The sequence below is a fragment of the Gossypium raimondii genome, chromosome 7, assembly GCF_025698545.1.
Source record: "Gossypium raimondii isolate GPD5lz chromosome 7, ASM2569854v1, whole genome shotgun sequence".
NCBI lineage: Eukaryota > Viridiplantae > Streptophyta > Magnoliopsida > Malvales > Malvaceae > Gossypium > Gossypium raimondii.
The window spans coordinates 4,401,402-4,428,151 of record NC_068571.1 but is presented as its reverse complement, the minus strand read 5'-3'; the positions used below and the strand labels follow the sequence as shown (position 1 = coordinate 4,428,151).

General features: G+C 34.4%; 2 protein-coding genes across 2 annotated transcripts; one reads left to right on the top strand and one right to left on the bottom strand.

Annotated features, from left to right (window-relative positions):
• Positions 1-4,310: 4,310 nt before the first annotated feature.
• On the top strand, positions 4,311-8,634 carry LOC105766189 (protein NRT1/ PTR FAMILY 5.2). The gene is made up of 4 exons (XM_012585552.2): positions 4,311-4,528; positions 4,607-4,824; positions 7,006-7,577; positions 7,656-8,634. The coding sequence occupies exons 1-4, from the start codon at positions 4,387-4,389 to the stop codon at positions 8,551-8,553; spliced, it is 1,830 nt and encodes a 609-aa protein (XP_012441006.1). The 5' UTR covers positions 4,311-4,386; the 3' UTR covers positions 8,554-8,634.
• On the bottom strand, positions 8,623-12,976 carry LOC105766153 (BRCA1-associated RING domain protein 1). The gene is made up of 12 exons (XM_012585504.2): positions 12,711-12,976; positions 12,567-12,620; positions 12,408-12,475; positions 11,696-12,027; positions 11,155-11,487; positions 10,924-11,024; positions 10,542-10,728; positions 10,280-10,422; positions 9,952-10,042; positions 9,476-9,641; positions 9,236-9,354; positions 8,623-9,147 (listed from the first exon to the last, which is right to left on the bottom strand). Exons 1-12 carry the CDS (start codon positions 12,803-12,805, stop codon positions 8,800-8,802), a joined length of 2,037 nt encoding a protein of 678 aa, XP_012440958.1. The 5' UTR covers positions 12,806-12,976; the 3' UTR covers positions 8,623-8,799.
• Between the last annotated feature and the right edge of the window lie 13,774 nt (positions 12,977-26,750).

The window sequence follows — 26,750 nt, the reverse complement described above, 5'->3', positions numbered from 1 at the left end:
AGGAATTGTTGGGCTCCAAAATTGGCCTACCATTAACTTTAGAGGTGGGGCCACCACTATCTTTCAAACCCGCATCTTTTGACTTATTATTATTGTTTTTTCTCCACTCAAATTTGCCGTTAAAGAAAGCATTTGGACCTTTACCCATAGAAATATCTTGTGAAATTTCTTTACCTTTATCACGCCTGGAATCCATCATAAAACCTTCATCGTCCTTTTTGACCGAATCTTCATCATTAAGGACTCTAAAACGAGTTCCTTTTTTTCCACTTTGTGGGTTATTGAGAGAATTATTCACCTTTTCCCTAATTTTACGCCTTGATTTCTTTTCAACGATCATCCAAGGACTAAAATTCTCGTTTTCCTTTTCCTCATCAACCTTGTTCGTGTTCTGAAGCTCCGATGACAAATCCGATGGGGCATTCTCCTTTTCAGTAAGGCTTTCAGAAATTTTAAAAGGGCAAGAATTCTCCACATGCCCAAATCTCCCACAGTGAAAACAAATTGTAGATAAGGATTCGTATTCAACATTCTGCTTTCGGCCGTTGATCAGAATATGGGATACCAGCGGCTTTTCCAGGTTAATATAAACAGCCAATCTGGCAAAACGTCCTCTAGTCCTATTATCCGTGTTCATATCCAATTTAACCACTTTTCCAACCGTTCCCCCTATCTCAGTGATGATCTTGTGATTGTATAAATACCCAGGTAAACCAGGGAATCTGATCCATGCCATCACAACATTAGGGTAAGCTTGTGTGGGATCAAAAGCTAAAAACCAAGGTTGGACTGTTAAGTATTGTCCAAAGATGATCCAAGGACCTTCAGAAAGCGCCTTTTCACAGTCCAACTTGTTCTGAAATTTAACCAAGAAATAACCATTTTCTATGTCCATCATATGTATCGGGGCTGATGGTTTCCACAGATTATACAGTTTATTCTGCAAAACCGAAAAACCAATATTACGACCAAGAAGCTTTAAAATCACTGTGTTATCCATACCTTGAATAAGGATTTTTTGAATCCTATCCGAGAAGGAGATAGAGGGTACGCCATTCACAAAGGATTTTTGAATATCTCCTTCCAAAATTTCTAGATCTTCTTTGCCTTCCAAATCAATGAGATTCTCCTTTGACGATTGGCCCACAAGCATGTCCTTCCACGAGATAGGTTTTTCCGGTGACGAGTCGATCATCATAATATTGTTAGCATCAACATCTTCGCCTCTGAAACGAACTTTCTTGGGGATCAACTCCTCATAAATAGATTTCTCAAAGTCAGAATTTTCAGAGAGAGAGCTCATTTTTTTTTAAAAACTCTATCCAAGTTAGTCTTTAAAAACCTTAAAGTTCATGCCTTAATATGAGAATAATTACAAAGTTCAGGACCTAGCTTAGATCATAAAATGTTCAGGCCCCAATGTAGAAAAAGTTACCAAGTTCAAGTCTCAAATACTGATTTAACCCCAAAAATTATATTATTTGAATGAGCGTTGTTGTCGTGATTAGCCCTGAACTTTTGTGTACTTGTACCCAAAAAAAATTTTGATACTTATACTATTTTATTATGTATCAATTTAATCAGATATTTTATTTGTACAAATATTATATTGCACATTAAGTGAAAGTTTAGATGGTAATTGTAACATTAACATTTTGGATAATGATATTAAATTCAAAATTTTCTTTCTTATTCTAAAATTATGATTATTTTAATAAAATATGTGATGAAAATGAAAACCCCTTTTCATAGTTCAATGCTCAACTCGTGGATGACCAAATATATATATAAAGGGTCATAAGCTTAAGTACATGTAACTAGTTGAGCCACAACCCCCTAAAAGTTAAAATACAACATTTCCTTAAATGAGCCAAAGCCCCACCATTGACCTCTATGGGTTAATATACTATTTGATATTTTAACTTAGTTTTAATATTTAATTTGATTTTTTTTTTGTCTTTATCAAGTATTTATGTTTTTTACTAGAACACACATGTCAAATATTTATTGGATCTAAACATGTTCATAGGTCAGGTCACTCATTCAGACCCAAAGGCCTACTTAAAAAAGGGAGGGTTTGAACAAAATACGAGGCTTGAAAAATAGGCTTGGTCTTTGGGCAAGATTTTTTGGTCCGAGCCTAGCTCAGCCCGAATGTTATGTTATAAAATAATGTTAAATAATAATTATATATATTTATATTAAATTACCAATTAAACTTATTGCCCAATACCTAAAATAAACTTACCCAACCCAAAATATAAAATTTTATATTTTATATTTAATACAATAAAATATTTATTATATTTATGGTAGTTTTTTTTAATATAAATACTTTTTAATGTGTTAAAAATTATTTTAGCCATTTTCTAATGCATTTATTGTATTATATTTTTAAAAAATTAATTTTAAATAAAAAATCTAAAAAAATAAATTTTGTTGGGCTGGGGTTGGACAAAAAGTAGGCCCATTTTTTTGTCCGGACCAATCTCAAGCTTTAAAAAATAGTCTAAATACCTTGCATTGGCATTTAAGTACCAAATTGGGAAATTGTATATTAAGCCTATCAGTTTAGGGCAGGCGAAAAAAGCATATACCATAATTGATACATGTCCAAACAAAGACAAGAACATGTGTGGTTTTACATGAATGTCCCCTAACTGGTATCATCAAACTAAAATTCGAGGGTGGAATTTTTCCTTTCATTTTAGAAATTTTCATTCCTTTCTTTTGATTCCATTCATAATACTTTTGTCTTTAACCCTAAAGCATCTGTCTTTGTCACTGACTCATTTTTTGCCCTTCTATTTTTGTTTGTTCATATCCTAGTTGCGACACTTTGTCTCTCCCAATAATTTTTATATTGTCGATTGAGTCTTAATTTTATTGACATAAATATTGTTATCAATGTAAAAGGATATGGATTCGAGTGTGTTAAAATATATTTTACTCCTATTTATGGATTGGAAAGAAATTATGAGTAATTCTAAACATTGTGTTAAAAAAATTTTTACGGAGAATTTTTTTATTAAATTATAAGCTTAGATTGGAATTTTGCAAGGTTGTTCAAAGACAAGGGGATGAAATCAAATGGAAAAATCCATGCAAAATTGATATTTACACAGTAGTTTTTTTATCCAAGTGCCTCTTCATTGTTTCTCAATGAACCATGTTGAATATAATAAATAAATGAAAATGAAGGATCAAATTTTATATAAAGTTGCATTCTTGAAGGGTTTAATGTTAATTTTCTATAAATATTGGGTTATTTCTAGTTTTACTATTTTCCAGAATATGTATCTTTTATTATTATCATTAATTTCTTAATTAAGTATAGTGTCACGAGACAAAAGTGACAATAACTTTAATGAGAAAATTTGGAAAATAACTTTACACATTTTAAATGAATTATATTATTACGGTGCCATTTTCATTTTTAAAACTAATATGTTTTATTCTAATTTTATATATTTTGTTATTATTATTTGGATGTTATTTTAAACGCACACATATATTCTAAATATATGATTTTTACATACATATCCGTGTATGTGATAGAATTACAATTCTATCAACTTTTTCAGTTCTAAATCAACTTTTTCTGATAATTTAGAAAATATTTTGACATAATTTAGTTCCTTTTAAACATACAATCACATGACATTTATATACCTTCACATTTTTATATAATGAAACAATTTTTTGAACATGAAAAGAAAAAAATTGTATAATATTTATCCAACTCTAATAAAATGGTACGATGTATATGCCACATCATAAAAAAATTTTAAGATAAACCACATAAAATTATTTTGACAAAATTCACATTGAAAAAATTGGTTTCACCATTGAAAAGTCACATTTAAAAATAAAAAAATATTAAATTATAGTAAAGTTAGATTGATTTAATTAAAAATCATTAAAAATTAAAAAAAGTTCAACTGCAAATTCAATTGGTTTATACTAATTTTTGGTCCAATTGATTTAATGTCATTCTCCGAATTGATTCTGGCGGATTAAAAAAAATTAAAAAAAGAAAAAGGACATGTCATAAATTTTACCAAAAATGAAGAGTCGGTGAAAAGAAGTGATTAAGAAAGAATAAATATAAGATTTCTCTTAGGTTATTTTTGGTGTCTAATCTAAGATCCATTCGGCCATGTCAGTGTCACTACCACAGTGCTCTCAACCAAGATGGAGATTGGTGAAAAATACTGGTTTTAAAATTCATTACTACTGATAACGTTGTTAGGTTGGCAATTACACATAGCAAGTTTGAGGTTGTTGAACCATCTCCCCTCAGCTAATTAACTGTCCCCTCAAAAGAACCTTTATATAAAGTGAAGGGTTGTCACAAAGGACAGTACTTAATAATATCTCTTGGTAATGGCAAAGGAATTAGCAGAAGAAAAAGGATCAGCAAATGGAAGAGATGATGACTATACTGAAGATGGAAGTGTGGGTCTTAAAGGCAGGCCTGTGTTGAGATCTATAACTGGAAGATGGAAAGCTTGTTCTTTCATTGTTGGTAAGTATTATAAAAACCAATGCTATATATATATACAGTGTTGGAGAGAAACCCAGAAAGCTATGTATGTATTTGCAGGATATGAAGTGTTTGAGAGGATGGCATATTACGGAATAGCATCAAACCTAGTGGTGTATTTGACGAGGGAACTGCATGAAGGAACAGTGAAATCTTCGAACAATGTTAATAACTGGGTTGGAACAGTGTGGATTACACCAGTTTTAGGGGCTTATATTGCGGATGCTCATCTGGGTCGTTATTGGACTTTCCTTATTGCCTCTGCCATTTATCTCTCGGTAACTTCTTTTTCTTCTTATCCGACATAAGGCTTAGAATTACTGTTGAAATGTATAACTACTCGTAAACCTTCTTTAACTTATAAATAAGAGGATAATGCATTTTAGTGCACTTGAACTCGCATCCTCTTACATTGACAACAATACCCATGCCAATTGAGCAAAAATCAATCGACTCCTATATATCTCTTTTAAACACTCACTAACTATGAATATTTATATGTATCTATCTGTATACCAAAATATGAAATTTAGTTCATCTTCGTCCCCTCAAAATAAATTTCATATATTTATATTTATAACACCAAAAGAAAATTGAATATTTTTCTTTTAAAATGTAATTATATGTATGTGTTTACTAAATAAACTTAAAATAAATATTGATTTGATCCAAATCTTACAAATAATTGATATAGATATAAAATCATTTTATGTTTATATATTCCATACAGATATAATTATTTTTATCTAACATAAAATAAATTGATATATTTATTTCTTTAAATAAATATATAATTGAATCCAAATTTGTATAATTAAACCAAATCAAAGTTCATTTATCTTGCTCATTTGTTTATAACATAAATTTAAGTATAATTGGTTTTTCATATCAACTGATAGCATTGAAAAGTAAGTTATTTCTATGTTTAATGTCTTTATGACCAATATTTTCATAATCGTATCGGTAGGTCGAATCGGTTGATTCTTGAATTGGTACAGATCAATTGAACTGACAAAACTAGTTGAACCGAATACTTTTAAAGTAATTTTTATTTTATTTTATAAATTTTCAATTATTTATTTGATTTGAACCGATAAAATCAAGTATCAGTAATATAATCGGTTCGATCATGGTTTTGATTTCAAAAACTTTTTTTTTTCATTTTCAAATTCATGGTTTTAATTTTTTTTATAGAGTAATTCATAGTTTTAATTGAGAGTTTAGAATTAACAAAGGCTACTAGGTGAAGCCTAGGTGGGTAGGTCCTTTGCCACATGAAAAATTGCAATTTAGGGTGCAATTGATAAATGGATGTTTGTCTCATTCTTTACTTATAAAGTTGACGAAAATAGAACACATTCCATAACTAATCTTTTATTATCTTAAAAGAAATAAAATATTCAAATTATTATATTTAATTTTTATCTGAAACTATCCAACATAATATAAAATATTATATTAATAAGTTTAACTTTATAAAAATTAAAATTTATTAGCATTAATTTTATTAATATAACAAATCGTTTTTATATGTAATTTTTCGATTTATCGAACAATACCTTAATCACTCTCAAACATTAATTAAATCCTTTTGTAGCCCTTTGACTAAAGGAAAATTACAATTTTGCACTCACAATTAATAATTCAATTTAAACTTTTTAACATAAATTCTTTGATTTTAGCCCTCAAAATTTTATAATTTTATATCAGTCTCCCAACACAAAATTCCTAATTTCCTTAAAATCTGTATCAGTTTATTTATAAGTGAAGAAGAAAAAACTATGACCTTAGTGATTGGTATTGGTTGTCCATCCATTTTACTTTCATTATTATGATTTTTTTCAAAAATCTAGACTTGTTATAAAGTGATGAAATTTTCTCATTCATGTTAATTCAAGATAAGATAGTTTTGTTCCTATTATGAAATTGCTAAATTATTGTTAAAAAATGTGCAAAGATAATTTAATCAACATAAAAAGAGAAATTGCTAAGTGTTCTTTTATACATATTTTTGTACTTACATAAATGTATATACATCCGATATTTAATATCGTAGTGGAGTGTTGTTGGCCAATGGCTAAGCTCGATCCATGCATGATTGGCGACATGAATTCCTGATATCATGGGTTGTGGGGAAGAACTATTTAACGATAGTGAGACATGGTTTTAAATTTTAATTGTGAAACCAGACACTGTTTGATTATCAGTTTAATGCAGTTGACTTGACATGTCTTCCTCCATGTCCCATCCCCCTTTTGATGTCATTTCAGTTACCTCTTTCCCAAGTAATCCATAAGTTTGAAACCCAAACAGTGAGATAAAGAAAGCATTTACATGTGCGTATACACACCATTCTCGTGTTCGATCCAACGCCATGCTTGCACTGATGAATTTTCATTTTCATTTTAGTTGGGATAATGATAATAATTTTGTTTAAACATGTATGGGAAAATAAACAGGGAATGTGCCTCTTAACCCTAGTAGTTTCAGTGCCTGCCTTGAGGCCCCCATCATGTGGTCATGGCTACAAAGCAATAAACTGCAACAAAAGAGCCTCGGGTTTCCAAAAAGGCATATTCTACTGTGCACTATACATAATCGCAGTAGGAACCGGTGGAACCAAGCCTAATATTTCCACCATGGGTGCCGACCAGTTCGATGACTTCGAGCCTAAGGAAAGGGTTCAAAAGCTGTCTTTCTTTAACTGGTGGATGTTTAGCATTTTCTTTGGCACCCTCTTTTCCAACACTTTCTTGATCTACATACAAGACAATGTGGGGTGGAGTTTGGGTTATGGCATTCCAACAATTGGTCTCTTGGTCTCTGTCTTGGTGTTCTTAGTGGGAACTCCATTCTATAGACACAAATTGCCTTTGGGCAGTCCTTTTACCAGGATTTTCCAAGTGCTTGTGGCTGCTGTTAGGAAGTGGAACATGCCGGTCCCGACCGACCCGAAAGAGCTTCATGAGCTTAGCTTGGAAGAGTACTCGAAGTCTAAGCAATTCAGAATTGATTACACCCCTTCTTTAAGGTTGGTTCTCTCTGTTTTTAGTAGCTTATTAAGAACTTCATTAAGGTTTGACTGATTATAACTGTACTTTCTCTGTAGATTCCTTGACAAAGCTGCTGTAAAGACTGGGCCAAACTCGGCATGGAAGCTGTGTCCGGTGACTCAAGTCGAAGAAACTAAGCAGATGGTAAAAATGGTCCCCATTTTGGTAGCAACATTCATTCCAAGCACTCTAGTAGCTCAGATGGGAACATTGTTTATCAAACAAGGAACCACCCTCGATCGTAGCATGGGTCCTCATTTCCAAATCCCCCCGGCTTGTCTCACAGCATTTGTTACGATCTTCATGTTGATCAGCATTGTTCTATATGACCGGTACTTTGTTCCAATAGTGAGGCGTTACACCAACAATCCCAGAGGCATCACATTGCTTCAAAGAATGGGAATCGGCATTATCTTGCAGATCATCGTTATGATAATTGCTTGCTTTGCTGAAAGGAAAAGACTCAGCGTCGCTCGAGAGCATCAGAAACTGGGTGCATATGATTCTATTCCTCTCAGTATTTTCATACTTCTACCCCAGTTTGCCTTGGTAGGGGTGGCTGATGCATTTGTGGAAGTTGCAAAGCTAGAATTCTTCTATGACCAAGCACCAGAGGGGATGAAAAGCCTCGGAACCTCATATTTCACTAGCAGCATTGGGATTGGGCATTTCCTTGGTAGTTTTATTTTGACGACGGTTTCTGATATGACTAAGAGGCATGGTCATAGAGGATGGATATTGGACAACCTCAACACCTCTCACCTGGACTATTATTTTGCCTTCTTGGCTGCACTAGGCTTCTTAAACTTCCTCATCTTCTTGGCTGTGGCCAAACTTTTTGTTTATAATGCAGATGTGAAAGAATCAGACACAGGATTGCAGGAAGCCACGGATGCTTCACAGAACAAAGCTTCAAGTAAAGTCGAAGCATTAAGGGCTGGAACAAGTTACTAATATCACATGTAATTCCAGTTCATGGCTGTTATAATGGTATTGTACAAGTCAAAAACAACTTTGCTCATGTTATGATGAAAATGCCCCATCCAAGTTCAATTAGTTGCTGCCAAGCTCAAAAGAGCTCATATGACTATTACAATACAGATATACAGAGAAAGAGCAAGTTCTACCTTCTAAAACAGGACTAGCCTATTAAGTTACTGGTCACTCTTTAGCTAAAAAAAATCAATCATCATTATTTAGTTAGTTGACAAAAGGCTGCAACTTACATGCTGCAATTGATTCTAAAAGCCATGTGTGACCAATGACTTGTCCACCTAATTTTGTGGCTATATCCTGTGCTTCACTAACCCTCTGCCAAATAATTGTTACTTCTTCTCCTAACTCAGATCCTTGAGGTGCATCCAGGTTATACACAACAACCATCTTTGTTTGAGCTGTCTGTTCACCATTTTTGTGTGCCACTAGTTCCTCCATTCTTCTCAAAACAATACCCCCTGCGGTGACAACTAGATTTTGAAGATCTTCCTTGTAACCAGACACAAAGTCACCCACAAAATAAAAGCTAAAGCCATCAAAGAGCTTTGGTGCCTGCAAGAGAAAGAAGTTACTTATTTGCAAAAGTAACATTACCAACTTGAAAAACTAGCACACTTAAGCTCATAAGAGTAAGACTCACATTATCCAATACCCTGAGTCTGCCAGTTTTAGGACCATCACAACACCCATGGTTGTCAAGACTAACTTCATAAGGTTCTTCATTCAAAGGATACATTGCTTTCACACATTCCTTTATCCCTGTAAAGTCAAGCTTGCATATCAATTTTTGGGTAGTGGTTGAACTTTAACCAAGCACAAATGGAACAAAGGAAAAGAAAAATGAGGCCCATGGATGGTGGAAAAAGAACAACGAACTCACAATTTAATTTAAGAACCCACTTCCCGTTTGAAATGGCCATGAGAACTTTAAGTGTCCTAGTGCATGCACCATTCTCATCTGTAGAGGCAATCACATGAGTGACATCCGGCCTCCAAAACTTGGATACAGTTACACCAATCATTTTTGCAAACTTGACCAGAAGAAACTGCAATAAAATAAAACAATAAATAACTAAATAAATGCCACATGAGAGTCAATTGTTGTGAAAAGAAAAGCCCATTAAGGGTATTCTATCAACGAAAGAATTTCCAAATTAGATTTTGTGTATCCATTTCATCAATCATGAAACTTTTAACACCAAAAAGAATCAATTAACGAGAAATTTCAGTACTTGCAAAAATATCATCAGTATACGAGTTTACCTTTCAGCACAATAAAACACATACGCAAGTCAAAGATATAATTATTAAAAAAGATAACTACTCAACAGAAAAATGGGTTTCATCTAATCTAACCTTCTCCTCAGGAGACAAAGCAGATCCACAGAAAACCCAATCTCTCTTATTCTCTGGCTGGCCCCAGAAAGTGTTGGATTTCAGCTGGCCACTGCATGCAGAACCACAATCAGTTTACTCTCCAGACAATTCAATAACCAGTTTAAGATTCCATAACTGGAAACAAAAACTAGAGAAATTACAACCTCAAATAATTTGGCTTTTTTTGCCATTTCTTTCTTCTTAAGAGAAAGTAGATGAAAAATGAAATAGTTAAGTCCCTCAAAAAGCATGCAAAGGAGTTATACACCTGCGTAAGACGTCTAAGATATTTTAATTGATTAATTACCTTTCAGTTGGCACTCTATCATCAGCAGATAGACAGTTTCCAGGCTTCTCATTTGGGAACTTGGCTGCAGAATGGGCCTTTCTAGACTTCTCACTTGGAAACTTGACTGAAGAATGGGCAGGACAAAGCACAAGAAAGTCCTCCTATAAGAGAGGAAAAAATTTGTAAGCAAAAAATTGAAATTGCAAAGCATACAAAAGGAAAAGCAAAACATCAAAGAATCACAGCATATCTCATATAAAATATGGTACAGCAGAATTACATAGTCCCATCGACATTTTGGAATCTCTTTTGCACAAGGGAAATGATAGCTTCTGCGGCAAGACTTCACATAACAGCCAAGTGCAGCACCCTTTAGTCCACATCTGCTGCACTTCAGCTTTGCACCCCTTGCAAGTTCTGGTTTAAGGTTTTTAACATTGTCACCAACAAAATACACTTGAGGTGCCCTGCATTTGAAGACAATATAAGTGTATTTCTAGCAGCAAGAAAGCTACAACAAAAAGAAAAGGCTAACCGTGTCAAAATAAAACATGACCATAATATATAAACAAGGTACACTGAAACTACCATCTTCCCCAACAAAAACCCATAATTTCCCTTTCACTTAAACATTATACAATTCAAAGTCTCCAATAAATTACCATTCAATACACGAGCTGTGAACATGTATAACATTTAAGCCAAATGATGCATCTCCTGTTACCGGTTTTCCATTGATATAATGTAACATCATTCCAGTGGCCTGCGAAATTTATAAGAATACAAGCTCTAGTAACTTCCTTATATGAGGAAAGCCAAAAAATTTCAAAATATTATCTTAAAGATAAATTTTAATAAAAGGGAGAATCAAGTAATGCTTAACAGGACCTTACCTCAGAAATTTTAGAGGACTGGCAAAATTCGCAAATAGCCCTATTTACATTCATGTTCTCTGATGTCACAAGCAAACCAGTACCAGCAAGAGGTGCTCCATTTTGAGATCTTAATTGACAATCAGAAGTCACAATGTTTTGAGCTTGCAGATCTGATTGACAATCATCCATGGTTTTTGCACCCCCATCTAATGTCCCATAGTTCAACCTCTTTTGTCTCTTGGAATCACATAAATGACCATCAATCCCTAAAACAGAATCATTCTGCTTCAGGCTTATCATATCATCAAAATTTCTCTTCCCCGCTCCCTTGGCTGGAAAGTTTGCAGGACTCTGAGAAATCATTGAGAGACTGTGAGCAAGTAATATTATAAACAAACAGATGCAACAAAATTCAAAATGCTCCACAAGAAATAGTATAAACATAAGCAGTCTAAAGACCAAGGGAAGTGTTATACAGCTACAAACATAAACGGTAGAAACAAAGTTAAAGAATTTATACATCCAGCTATAACATAATGCAGGAAAGGTGAATTCTTACATGCTCGCTATCATTGTCAGAGACCTTTGTATCACCATAGGAAGGCGGGCTGAGGGATGCTTGATCAGCTTGGTTCATGATGATCTGCCTATTCCTAGACTCTTGAGATGCCCCTATTTGTTTATGGGAAACTGATCGTAACAAATCAACTCCATCTTTGTTAGGAGTCTCGTAACCTACATCTGTAGCACGCCTTTGCATGCTGCACTTATCAAATTTTTCAGTTTTGCAAACCCCATCTTCAATGGAATGAGAAAGGTTGGCAGAAAATGCAGAATCCAAACTTCTATAGATTCCTACTATATTCTCCATGAAGGTCAAAGGCCTTAGATCTGCATCCAACACAGCCATTTGTCATCCATAAAATGAAACTCATAATACAAAACAAAAACAAATTTCCAAATAATCATGGAAAAGCCGAGAGACGTTCATCCTAATACCTACCAATAAAATTAAGTATTATCTACTTAAATTTTAATTTAATTTGGTTTTAAAATTAATAGACTAAAAATTAAACTCAAATTAACTAAACCAAAAATAATCCGAAACATGAAAACTGATATTAATCCAAAAACTTTAAACCACAAATGGACTCAAACTAAATCCGTCAACTCAATAAGTCCAGAAATAAGATAAACCTAAATATTAACCTTCTTTAGCTCCGCCGCCTTTTTTCAGAAATGAAAAATCAAAGTACATAAATGAAATGTACCTCGATTTGCGCATTGAACTTTGCAAATGGGGCACTCTGAACCAAACTCAGTTCTTGCTACGCACGAACTGCAATATTTTCGGAAAGAGAAAAAAAATTAAAACCAAGCAATGAATAATCAAAACTCGAAATGGAGATGGAGAAGGAAAAGACAGTAACTCGCAGAACAAATGATCACATGGGAGCAACAATGGCCGCTTAAACAAGTTCAAACTGCAAAAAAAAAAAACAGCATTTAAAATGATAATAAATCCAAAATCCGAAACTCAAAAAAAAAAACGGCGAAAATAACATAACACGAACCAGAGAGGACACTTAAGCTCGAGACCCAGTTTTTGGAGATGAAGAACCCAAGGATTCATTGCTCTGCTACTATTCTGCTTAGTCGAAAAGCTCATTCTTTGAGAACTCTAAAACAAAACCCCAAAATGCTCTCTCCTGAGAGTGAATTAAAATAAAATAAAAAGGAAAGCGAGGGGTTTTCAGGGATGGGACTGGTTAAGAGGTTTCTAGAGGAAGGTCTAAACGACAGAGAGATCTTTCGCATCTGATTGACGTGGGTGGATATGTTTACACGTGGACGGCTGAGATTTGTCAGGTTAGAAAAAGGCGGCCTTTGAGATTTGTAGTTGGCGGAACTGAATGGGTTTATGTTTTTGAAGTTCGCCCGCGTGTTTTTCTTTTTTGTGTTAATGATCTCCCGCGCTTTCGTCGTTGATTTTGAAAGGATTCCTCACATTTTCCCGCTTATTTATTTATTTACTTTTGTTTTTCAATTTTAGAAATCTACATTTGTTAGCACTTTTTGTAATGACTCAATCTTCACGGGTATTAAAAAATACATTATCAAGCCTCCGTCTTAATGAAATAAGTTTATAAATAATTATTAGTAATATTTATGAGTCTAGTAGTGAGTTTAATTAGATCTTAATTAAGTGAATTTAGCTTAATTAAGAGAAAATAAGAAGAAGAACTAGATTGAATAAGGGTAAAAATTGAATTATAAATTTAAAAAATATAAAGGACCAAAATAGTAAATATGCCACTAAATAATAGTTGAGGCGGCAAAATAATGAGAAAAATCTAAAGATTTTAATGATTTAAGTTATTATTAATTAATATTAGAATATAATAGTATAGATTATTATTTAATTGATATTATCTTATTAAATTAATGAAATATATATATTAAAGCCAAATGTATACATGTGTAATAAAAATAAGCGTATAATTGTAATTCATGGATTTAAATTCCTTATTATTTAAGTAAATAGATATTTATTATTTAATTTTAAGTAAAAGATATTTATTAATTAATTAATTATATTATAATATTTTCATGTGATAAAAAATTTAAAACATGAAAAATGTATGATGATGATATAGTACACGTGTAAATATAAGTAATATTACACTTGTAATAAATATATTGATTATTGTTGACACCATTTTTTGTAAAACGGGTTTAACTTGATTTTTGAAAATGAAAACGGAAACGGGAGTCGCCACCGATCCTTTTTATTTAGGTGTGATCAGGTCACCTCAAAAAGTAGTTGTTTTTAATAAGCGATTTGACTTTATTAAAACAACAATTTTGGTCCACGAAATTCAGAAAAAATGGGTTCGGGGGTCGATTACGTACGAGGAAGGATTAGCACCCTCGTAACGCCCAAAATTGGTACCTAGTTGATTAATTAACGTCTTACTGTCGAAATTTGAAAACTTTGAATAGATCTAAAATACGATCCTTTATTTTAAAAAACTTATATAAGTCAAGTTACTCGTTAAGACCCTCTCGTTTTGGAAAAAAAATGTCACCCCAATGAGTTAGGGCATGATATTTCACTTCCTAAAAAATAAGCTTGTCAAAAAAACTCGCAATAAAATTTAAAAGGATATTCAATTGTTTAAGTCAGATGAAGAAATCGCAGCCCAATACGTTATGACACAATTTCTCAAAATTCTAAACATCAAATATCACTTTTATTATTTTTTTAGGAAAATCCTCATCTCGGGAAAATAACGTGTTATATCCAATGCGTTAGGACATAACATGTCAAATTCTCGATAATGAGCTTTTTATGTTTTTTTTTAAAGAGTAGTCTCGATTATTTAGATTCAACGAAGAAAATCAGAACCCAATACGTTAGAGCTCGATTCTCTCGAAGATCTCAAATACCAAGTATTACTTATATTTTTAAAATTTCTTTTTTTTTTGAATCTGGGTAAAATTTGACATAATGAATGACAATTATGATGATGTAAGTAAAATAATACAAGCAAGGGCTACAAAATAAAATAAATACAAGGACAAACTACTATAGTACACAATAGCAAGCGTATAAGCAATAAAATTAAAACATTCATTCTAAATAACGTGAATACGAATAAAGAAGTAAACAAAAAAATGAATAAAATTATGGAAATGTAAAAGATATTTATGTATATCTTTTAAAATTATTATATAAAAAAGTAAGTAAGCAAATGCATACATATACGTGCGTAGAAATATGCATACATATATATATAAATTATAAAAGGTACACAAAAGTATGTTTTTATATACATGTATTTATAAAAATAAGTATGCGTATATAGATATATATAAATGTGCATATATCATTTATGAGTATACACGTACTCATTTATGTATATAAAAACATAGAGTATAAAAATATGTATAAGTATACATGAGTCATAAAACAGAGAAAATATCTACAAGAAAATATATATTTTAAAAGCATAAAGAATATATAAGTATATATTTATGGAAATGGGGCATGGGTATAGATATATAAGTATATAAGTTATGAAATATGAAGAGTATTTATAAGTATATACATGTATATAGATATGTGTAAAAATATAAAATATAAATATATATATATATATATAGGTACGTGCAAAAAATAAATTATAAAACATACACATGTACACATATATATATAAACATGTATGCGTATGCACATGATTACAAGAAAAATAAAATGTATATACATATATATATAATTGCATAAATACAAGCATATATCTACATTTATGAAGAAAAATAAAATAAAATAAAATAAAATATATTTATAAGTATGTACATAATCTAAAAATATAAAATAAACATGATGATAGATAACAGAAAAAGTTGGACTAAATCGAATATAAAATAAAACTTGGGGTTGAATCACAAGTAAAATCAAAGGGGAGGGATTATATTGAACGTGCGAATAACATAGAGGGGCTGGAAGGGAAATTTTCCCTTCTCCTCTAAAACGGCTTCGTTATAATAGGACCAAATTGAAATCAGTTATAAAATAAAGGGGCAAATTTAATAATAAAACAAAATCTAATTAAAAAATATTAAAAAGCGAAGGGGGCTAGAAGCGTAATTTGCCCTCCGCACAAAAATACGCGGATCCTAGATAGGCTGGTCGGGCCGGCCTAATCCAGGCCTAAACGGCATCGTTTTGCGCCTGGAGAACCCACCCTAAAACGCTACCGTTTTATCTCTTTATAAAGTCAATTTTTTTTTCATTTTAGCCACAATTTCTAAAAACTTCAAAAGGCCCCTCTTTTTTCTCTCAACCCTCTCCCCTGTCGTCGGCCGAATGGGTCACCGTCGGCCCCGCCATAGGCGGTGGTTAGAAGGCCAAAAGTTATTTTTTTAAACCCCGTTTCAAATACCAACTGAAGATCGAGTTTTCATGGTTCCAGGGCCATGAGAATTCTCCAAACGCCACCTTCCTTGTCCAATTTCGGTGACACGAAGGACTCCGGCGATGACACTTGCGGGGCGACTCAGATAAGTCTTACTTCCCCTTTTATTTACTACTTTTATTTACATATATGAGTAAAAAAACGAAAGAAAGAAAAAGAGGAAATAGATCTATAAAGCCGAAAAGAAAAATATATCACCTTGAATGTTTTTCTTGCTTTTTTTTTATTTCTTTCTGCTAATGTGTTTTTTTTAATTGGAATAAGAAAAAGGTTACATTTTTCTTCGGCTTTTATAGTCGATTGCTACTGCTATTGTTGTCCTCTGCTTGTTTTCTTCTTTGCAGGTGGCTGATGGGCATAAGTGGGGCGATGGGACATCCGACGGTGGCCCTGGCTACTGATGATGCGACAGGCGTGCGGCGGCCAGTAGCTAGGGTTTCAGAAAAGCTGAAACCCTAGTTTCATTTTGGTTTCTGGGTTTGGGTCTGTTGGGCATTGGGTGTTGGGTTTGTAATGGGTTTAGGGTTTTGGGATTTATTTTGGGTACTGGGCTGGGCGAAATATTGGGCTATACAGCTGCCCCTCTTTGCTCATTGTCGTGTAACGAGAACAAAGTAAAGACTTAGAAAGACCAATTTTGCCCAGCCTCGCCGGGTCTCGACTTCTCTTGACGTTTCTTTTCAAGTAGCTTTATTTCAATCCACTGTGTCTTATCACTTCAATCCACTCCACTGCACTTTAGAGAAATCTGACTTGTAGCTTCAATCTTCTTCGCAGCAACTTCAGGAGAACGAGGTTCGTGGTTTTAATCTGCTTCGCTACTGCCTAGGGAGATAAGATTTACAATCTTCAACCTACTCCACTGCTGCTCAGGGAGATAAGACTAGTGACTTAAATCTGCTTCCTACTATTTGGGCGTATTCGATCTGCTCCACTACTGCTTAGGGAGATAAGATTTGCAATCTTTAACCTACTCCACTGCTACTCAAGGAGATAGGACTAGTGGCTTAAATCTACTTCCTACTATCTCGGAAAGATAAAATTCGCTGTCTTCGATCTGTTTCACTACTGCTTATGGAGATAAGATCTGCAATCTTCAACCTATTCCACTGCTGCTTAGGGAGATAAGGCTTGATATGATAACTTCAATTCATCCCACTGCAACTTCATGGGTATTGGTAACTTCATTGATCTGTTATCCGGGGAACATGACCTGCAAAATTCATTTCATTGACCTATTTATGCCTATTGTTTAGAATATTATGATCGGAATGAATCAAAATTTCCTAACTAGATTTGTATGAATGATATTTGCATAAATGCAAAATGTTATGAGAATGATCCATTTTTAATGTTTGGGTTGTCATTCATTGCTGTTCATTAAGGTTTTATCGCTAATGCCTTCTTGTTTAGTCGGTATCTTTGACAGAAAAACCAAAGAAATAGTCGCAATTTAGACTATTCTTTCCCAAATGCTTCCAACCCCTAGGTTTGGTTAGTTCTAAACAATAGCCCTGCTTCGGGTCCTTGTACTATTTAGAAACTTCCAGAGTAATATGCATAACTTATTCTGCTCGAATATTATCAGTCCAATAATCGTTATTTCAATGAAAAACACTTGAAAAAGATTATTAAAATGGACAAGATGGAATTTTGTTGAGAACAAAGCTCAAAATAAATGAATCAATCCAGATAGAAAATTTTGCTAGAATACAAAAGAGAATAAATTAATCAAGATGACGTATTTTGCAAAAAATACAAAAAATGAATAAAATGGAAATAGGTGCCCCAGATATCGTAGCATGAGCTTCTCTGTCCTAAACTTCATCAGGACCTATTTGAACTTGATATGTGTTTAGAAGTCCTAAAAGACTTTGTTGATGCCCCAAGACGTAGCATCTCTCCTTCTTGCTAATTCAGAGAGGATAAGGCTACTGCATGCCCCATCTTCAATCAAAATTTGAATTGCCCATTCCTGGATTTTCAATTCAAAACCCTTTTGGTCTCAAGGCGCCCTTTACGGGTTTTCGCCTTAGCCTCTCCCCCTTTTTTTTAGGAGAAATACTTCTTGACTGCATCCAAATTTACAGGATTAGGCAAGTTCTTGCCATCTATCTCGGTCAAAATCAATACCCCTCTAGAACAGGCTTTATTTACCACATAAAGTCTTTCCTAATTTGGCATTCACTTTCCTCTAAAGTCTTTTTGCATGGGGAGGATTTTCTTCAATACCAAGTCTGATTCGTGGAATTCCCTGGGACGAACCTTTTTGCTGTAAGCTCGCATAATTCTCTTTTGGTACATTTGACCATGACGTATAGCTCGTAACCTCTTTTCTTCAATCAAATTCAGTTGATCATATCGGGATTCAATCCATTCCGCTTGATCAAGTTTCAGTTCTGATAAAACTCGGAATGAACGAATCTCTAATTCAATGGGAAAAACTGCCTCCATTCCATACACCAATAAGAAAGGTGCTGCCCCGGTAGAGGTTCTGATGAACGTTCAATATGCAAAAAGGGCAAATGGGAACTTCTCGTGTCAATCCTTATAAGTCTCAGTCATCTTCCCTACGATCTTTTTGATGTTTTTATTGGCCGCTTCTACCGCGCCATTCATTTTTGGGCGATATGGCGATGAGTTGTGGTGTTTGATCTTGAATTGATTACAGACCTCCGCTATTGTGTTTTTGTTCAAATTTAACGTATTGCCAGATATAATTCTTTCTAGCATCCCGTACCGACATATGATCTTATTTTTTAGGAATCTGCTGACTACCGACTTTTTAACGTTGGCGTAAGAAATAGCCTCTACCTACATAGTAAAGTAGTCAATAACTACGAATATAAACCGATGCCCATTTGAAGCTTTTGGCGAGATCGGCCCAATGACATCCATGCCTTACATAGAGAAAGGTCATGGAGAAGTCATAACATGGAGATGTGAAGGGGGCACGTAAATCTTGTTTTCATAAATTTGGCACTTATGGCATTTCTTGACATATTTGATGCAATCTCCTTTCATGGTGGACCAATAATATCTGAATCTCATTATCTGTTTGGCCATCGTGAAACCATTAGCATGCGTTCCACAAACTCCCTCATGGACATCCTACAAGATTTGTCTGGCCTCTACAGCGTCTACGCATCTTAGCAACACTTGATCTTTTCCTCTTCTATATAAGATCTCTCCATTTAAAACATAATCATTGGCCAGCCTTCTAAATGTCTTCTTTTCATTCTCAGTCGCCTGGCCGGGATACTCACGATTCTTTACATATCGCAGTATATCGTGATACCAAGGGTGATAATCCTTTTCTTCTTCATCGTCAGTGTTGTAACAATGGGCTGGAGTCTCGTAAATGTTCATCTAGATAAGCTTCACATCCTCTTATTTATTTACCTTAACCATAGAGGCTAATGTAGCCAATGCGTCAGCCATCTGATTTTCATCCCGTGGGAGATAACAGAAGGTAATGTCATCAAACTCCTCAATTAATTCCAGGACCAACTTTCAACAATTAATCAACTTGGAGTCTCTTGTCTCCCATTCATCTTTGAGGTGATAAATTACCAATGCAGAATCCCCATACACCTCTAACACTTTGATTTTGCGTTCAATAACTGTACGAATTCCCATGATGCATGCTTCATACCCAACCATGTTATTTGTGCAATCAAAATCTAATTTGCTAGCGAATGGGTAATTATCACTATCGGGAGATACCAAGACTGCCCCAATCCCATTGCCCACAGCATTCGAAACACCGTCAAAATTCAGCTTCCAATGATAGTATTCTTGAAAGTTTTTTTTTGCGGTTGCAATATACATCAAATCCTCATTCGGGAAATCGAAATTTAGTGGCTCATAATCTTCAAAAGCTCTACTGGCCAGAAAGTCCGCTACTACATTCCCTTTTACTGTTTTCTGGTTCACATAGACTATATTAAATTCAGACAACAAAATTTGCCATCGGGCCATTCTTCCATTCAGAGCAGTCGACTCCATCATATATTTGAGAGGGTCCAGTTTAGAGATTAACCAGGTTGTATGGTACAACATGTATTGTCTCAATCTTCGAGTTGTCTAGATCAGGGTGCAATAAAACTTCTCAATTGGCGAATATCTCATCTCGCATTCAGTGAACTTCTTACTGTGATAGTAAATCACTCTTTCTTTTCGTCCTAACTCATCATGTTAGCCAAGCACGCATCCTATTAAATTTTCAAATACTGCCAAATACAATATCAGTGGCTTGTTTGGGCAAGATGGCATTAGCACTGGGGAGTTGGACAAATAATGTTTGACTTTTTTCAAAAGTTTTCTGACATTCTTCATCTCATACACTTGGGTTGTGTTTCTTAAGAAGACGAAATATGGGGTCACATTTCTCAGTTAACTGTGAAATGAACCGAGCGATGCGGTTTAGTCTCCCTAGAAATCCTCAAACTTCTTTTTGATACACGACGGGGGAAGTTATTGTATAACATTTACTTTGTCTGGATCGATCTAAATTCCTCTCTCACTGACCACGAATCCCAATAATTTTCCTGATCTGGCCCCGAAGGTGCATTTCGCTAGATTTAGCTTTAGTTGGAATTTCCTTAACCTTATGAACAATTTTCTAAGGACTTGCACATGTTTCTCTTCAGTTCTAGACTTCGCAATCATGTCATCGACATAAACTTTTATTTTTTTATGCATCATGTCATGGAACAAGGTTAGCATGGCTCTCTGATACGTTGACCCCGTATTTTTTAATCCAAACGACATCACTTTGTAGCTGAAAGTTCCCCACATGGTTATGAAGGTGGTATTCTCCATTTCTTCAGGATGTATCCTAATTTGGTTGTACCCGGAGAAACCATCCATTCGCACACATTCGCACTTTCCCATTTTTCTTAGGAACAAAGACTATGTTGGCTACCTATTCTACATACTTAACCACCTGTAAGAAACCAGTATCAAACTGCTTCTTAACTTCTTTTATTTTCGACAAGACATCAGGTCTTATCTTTCGGAGTTTTTGTTGAACTGTTTTATATTATTTCTTTATGGGGAGTCGATCTACCACTATATCAGTATTTAACCCGAGCATGTCTTGATAGGACTATGTAAAGAAATCTTTGAATTCTTATAGCAACTCAATAAGATCTCGCTTCATCTCTACATCAATGCAAGCTCCAATTTTCACTTCTTTTCCCTCCCCTAAACTCACGACTTATACTGACTCTTTATAAGATATGATCTGTTTTTCTTCTCGTTCTATCATTCTTAACAAATCAGGAGATAAGTTAAAGTTTCGATCATCTTTAAAATCTTGGGCATCCTCTATACCCATGTGTTGCTCAAAAGGAAACAATATCGCTCATATCATTAATATCTAGACACCTATTATTAAGGTGAAGGGAAATTCAAAGAAAAGGAATCTAAAAATAATTGTATGCACATTATGTTTATGAATGGAATGGAAAGAATAAAATAATATTTACTCAAAATGATACTTGTTGACACCTTTTTTTTTATGAAAACGGGGCCGACTTGGATTTTGAAAATGAAAAAAAAAGGGAGTCGCCACCAATCCTTTTTAATGAGGTGTGATTGGATCACCTCGAAAAGTGGTTGCTTTTAATAAACAGTTTGATTTTATTAAAACAACTATTTTGGTCCACGAAATTCAGAAAACGGGTTCGGGAGTCGGTTACGTACGAGAAAGGATTAGCACCCTCGTAACGCCCAAAATTGGTAGCTAGTTGATTAGTTAATGTCTTAACGTCAAAAATCGAAAACTTTGAAGAATTTTAAAAATAGGATCCTTGTATTAAAATGTTGAAAATTTTGGGGGAAAGAAGCACATTTCATGTTAATCGAGAAAAAGGCATCATATCCAGTAAGTTAGGACACAATGTCTCGAATTCCCGATGCGTGAATGAATGCCGAAAATTTAAAAGATAGTTAGCTATCTCGAATTTAAAAAAAAGGGATCACGACCAGTAAGTTAGGACACGATCTTTTTTATTTTCGAGATCATTTAAAACTTGAGTTTGAAAAGATTCACGTATTTAGATTTATTGTGAAAATCGAAACCCAGTAAGTTAGGGCACGACTTTCTCAAATCTAAATGCAAAATAATGCCTTTATAACTTAAAAAAAAAAACCCTTATCTCGGGAAAATATCGTGCCATATCCAATGCGTTAGGACACAACGTATTGAATTCCCGATAATGAGCTTTTTATTATTTTTTTAAAAGAGTAATCTCGATTATTTAGATTCAACGAAGAAAATCGGAACCCAATACGTTAGGGCTCAATCCTCTCGAAGATCCTAAATACGAGTATTGCCTTTATTTTCAAAATTTTATATTTTTATGAATTCGAATAAAAATCAATTTAATGTTACTTGGATACATGCGTAAATGCCACATTAATTAATGAGAATTGTGGATATGATAATGTGAGCATAAATAATATGAGTAACAATAAAAGAAATAAAATACATAAAAAAAACAAATCAAGCATATATGAAATAATAAATAGATAAAAAGAACTAAAGCATTTCTTAAAATGATAACGAACACATAAATAAATAAATAGAACAACAATAACAAAATGAATAATAAGAGATAAAGTATTAAGGTATATATATTTAAATCATATGAAAATAAATAAATATATATATGAATATGCGTATGTGTTCATAAAAGTATAAATAATGTATAGAGCATAAATAATGTATATCTAGGTAGGTATATATATAAATAAACTAAAAAGAAATATATGTATACATACTATAAAATATGTATGTATATATGTATATAAATTATAACATATATAAAAATGTAAGTATGTACATATATGAAAATTAGAAATATGTAAGCGTGTATATATATAAGTACGTATATATATAACAAAATCTAGAAAATATATAACAAAATCTAAAAAAGGGTATAAATGGGTAAATAACAATAATAATAATAAAACGGGACTAAATCGAAAACAAAACAAAATTCCATGGGAGAAATCAAGAATGAAATAAAGCGAAAGATCAATCTATAATGCACACTGAAGGAGGGGGACCGATTAGGTAATTATTCCCAGCCTTATGCGCGTCAGTCCACACAGGACTAAAATGAAACACCCGAAAAATAAATGGCCGAATTTAAAAAAAATGAAAATAAACAAAAAAAAGAGAGTAAATTGAAAAGGGCCAGAACGCGGAAGGGCCAGGGTTGCAAATAACCCATCCGCACAAAAACACGCGGACCCTGGGTACCGCCGGGTCGGGTCGCGATTCGGATCTCGGTTTAGACGCAAAACGGTGTCGTTTTGAGGACGAATGAAACAGGCCAAAACGACGCTATTTCATTCGGGTATTTAAACCAAATTTTGTTAAAAAATTTCATTCAGCCCCCATTCTAAAAAAAAATTGAATCCTTCCCTCTTTACTCGGCCTATTCCAAGGCGCACCTCGTAGTAGCCCACGGGCGGCGTGTTGGAGGTGCAAAATCGGTCTTTAGCCCCATTTGAAGCCGGTCATTCCGTGAACCCAGATTCGAGGTTGGGTTCTTTAAAAGTGGGCCAAAACGAAGGAAAATGAGAAAACCGTTCGCTTTTCCCTTCTCCAAAGACCTGGCCACAGTAAGCTTTCTTTGCCTACTTTTTATTTCTTATTTCTTATGTAAAAGATAAAATAAAAAAAATAAAACAAGCGAATGCAAATCTGAAAAAAAAAGTCACATTCAAAATATGTTTTGGTTTTTTTTATCTTAATGTTCATAGCAAACCGAAAGAATGAAAAATCTTATTCTTTTACGTAAAACTCGGCTTTTGCGAAAAGAAAAATCCCTTTGATTACATTAAACTTTTGCTTTTATAGCCAAGTATATGTTTTGGCTACTGTTTGTTTCTTCTATTTGTGTCTGTTGCGTGCTCCTTTCGTTTTGCAGGTGGCACTGGAGCAAGTGGGCAAAAGGTGTGCGGCGCGGAGGGGTAGGTGTGCGGCGACAGTGTCAGAGTTAGGTGGTGTTAGGGTTTTTTTTCTGAAAATGTTTTTGGGCCTATTTTGGGTATTGGGTTTTGTAATTGGGTTTGGGTAGTTTAGTTGGGGTTAATTTTTAGTGTACTAGGCTTATAGATTGTTAATTGATTTTGGTTTGGTTTATTTGGTATGGGCCCGGCTAAATTTGGGCTTCTACAGCTGCCCCTCTTTGCTCGTTGTCGTGTAACGAGAATAGATCAAAGACCAAGAAAGGCCAATTTTGCCCGGTCTCGTCTGTTTTGGACTTGTCCTGGTGCTTTTCTTCAAGTAGCTTCACTTAAGTCCACTGTGTCTTGTTGCGTCAATCCACTCCACCACACTTCAAAGAGATACGGCTTGTAGCTTCAATCCACTGCTACGTCAGGGAGATAGGATCGGTTGCTTTATTCTGCTCCACTGTAACCTTAGGGAGATAAGATCTCTGGCTTCAATCTGCTCGACTGTAACCTCAGGGAGATAAGATCTGAAATTCTTCGGTCTACTCCACCGTAACCTCAGGGAGATAAGACCTGATGCGATCTACTCTACTGTAACTTCAGAGAGATAAGATCATTTATTTTAATCCGCTCCACTGTAACTTCAGGGAGATAGGATAGTGTCTTGGATCTGCTCCGCTGTAATTTCAGGGAGATAAGATCTCTGGCTTCAATCTGCTCCACTGTAACCTCAGGGAGATAAGATCTGAAATTCTTCGGTCTACTCCACTGTAACCTCAGGGAGATAAGACCTGATGCGATATACTCTGCTGTAACTTCAGAGAGATAAGATCATTTATTTTAATCCGCTCCACTGTAATCTCAGGGAGGTAGGATTACTAGCTTCAATCGCTTCTCATTGTAATCTCAGGGAGATAAGATCTGATACGATCTACTCTACTGTAACTTCAGAGAGATAAGATCCTTTATTTTAATCCGCTCTACTGTAATCTCAGGGAGATAGGATTACTAGCTTCAACCTGCTCCGCTGTAATCTCAGGGAGATAAGGCTTGATACGATCTACTCTACTGTAACTTCAGAGAGATAAGATCCTTTATTTTAATCCGCTCCACTGTAATCTCAGGGAGATAGGATTACTAGTTTCAATCTGCTCCGCTGTCATCTCAGGGAGATAAGACCTGATACGATATACTCTACTGTAACTTCAGAGAGATAAGATTCTTTATTTTAATCCGCTCCACTGTAATCTCAGTGAGATAGGATTACTAGCTTCAATCTACTCCGCTGTAATCTCAGGGAGATAAGACCTGATACGATCTACTCTACTGTAACTTCAGAGAGATAAGATCCTTTATTTTAATCCGCTCCACTGTAACTTCAGGGAGATAGGATAGTGTATTGGATCTGCTCCGCTATAATCGATAGGATAGTGTCTTGGATCTACTCCGCTGTAATCTTAGGGAGATAAGATCTCTGGCTTCAATCTGCTCCACTGTAACCTTAGGGAGATAAGACCTGATGCGATCTACTCTGCTGTAACTTCAGAGAGATAAGATCCTTTATTTTAATCCGCTCCACTGTAATCTCAGGGAGATAGGATTACTAGCTTCAATCTGCTCCGCTGTAATCTCGGGGAGATAAGACCTGATACGATCTACTCTACTGTAACTTCAGAGAGATAAGATCATTTATTTTAATCCGCTCCACTGTAATCTCAGGGAGATAGGATTACTAGCTTCAATCTCCTCCACTGTAATCTCAGGGAGATAAGATCACTGGCTTCAATCTGCTCCACTGTAACCTCAGGGAGATAAGATCTGAAATTCTTCGGTCTATTCCCTGGGGAACACGACCTGTATAATGAACCTAATTATGCCTAATGATTAGGATGGCATGATCAAAATGAATCAAATGCTCCTAACTGGACATGTGTGAATGGTGTTTGCATGAATGCAGAATTTTATTTTTCGTGAATGATCTCACTTAGGTTATCATTACTCGAAGCTTATTAAGGCTTTGTCATCGAAGTGCTATAACACATTCCTTCTCGACTAGCGTTTTCTGAAGAAACATTTAGCCAGACTGCCCTCACTGTAAACCTCAAAGTTATAACCACTGGGACGTCAAAATTTGTACCATCACTCTTCCACTGTAATCTAAGGGTAGAAATATGTGGCTTTTCCTCAATCTTCTCCTTCACTATTCGAGGATACATGATGTGAAATTCTTTGGTCCTTTATACCATTCTAATGATGTCACACCAAATGCTCATAAAAAATTTCTTCTCCGAGGAAACCTCTTCCTATTGCCTGGTGATCATTGCTTGCTTGTTTATTTAAGCTTTGACATTAACACGACATCTTGTCATTTTGTTCAATCAATGTATTTGACAACAAAATCCAAAGAGAAAATCCAAACTTAGACTCTTCCTTCTCAAATTTCCAACCTTTAAATTTGGTGTGTTCTAAACAATAGTCCTGTTTCAGGTTCCTATATTATTTAGAAACTTTTCAGAGTAATATGCAAAACTTCCTTTGTTAAAGTTTTATTAGTCCATTAATCATTATTCCAATGTAACATGCTTGCAAAAAGAACATAACAATGGATAAGAATAAAGCTGGTTCTGAGCATAACTCAAAATGAATAAATTATCCAAAATA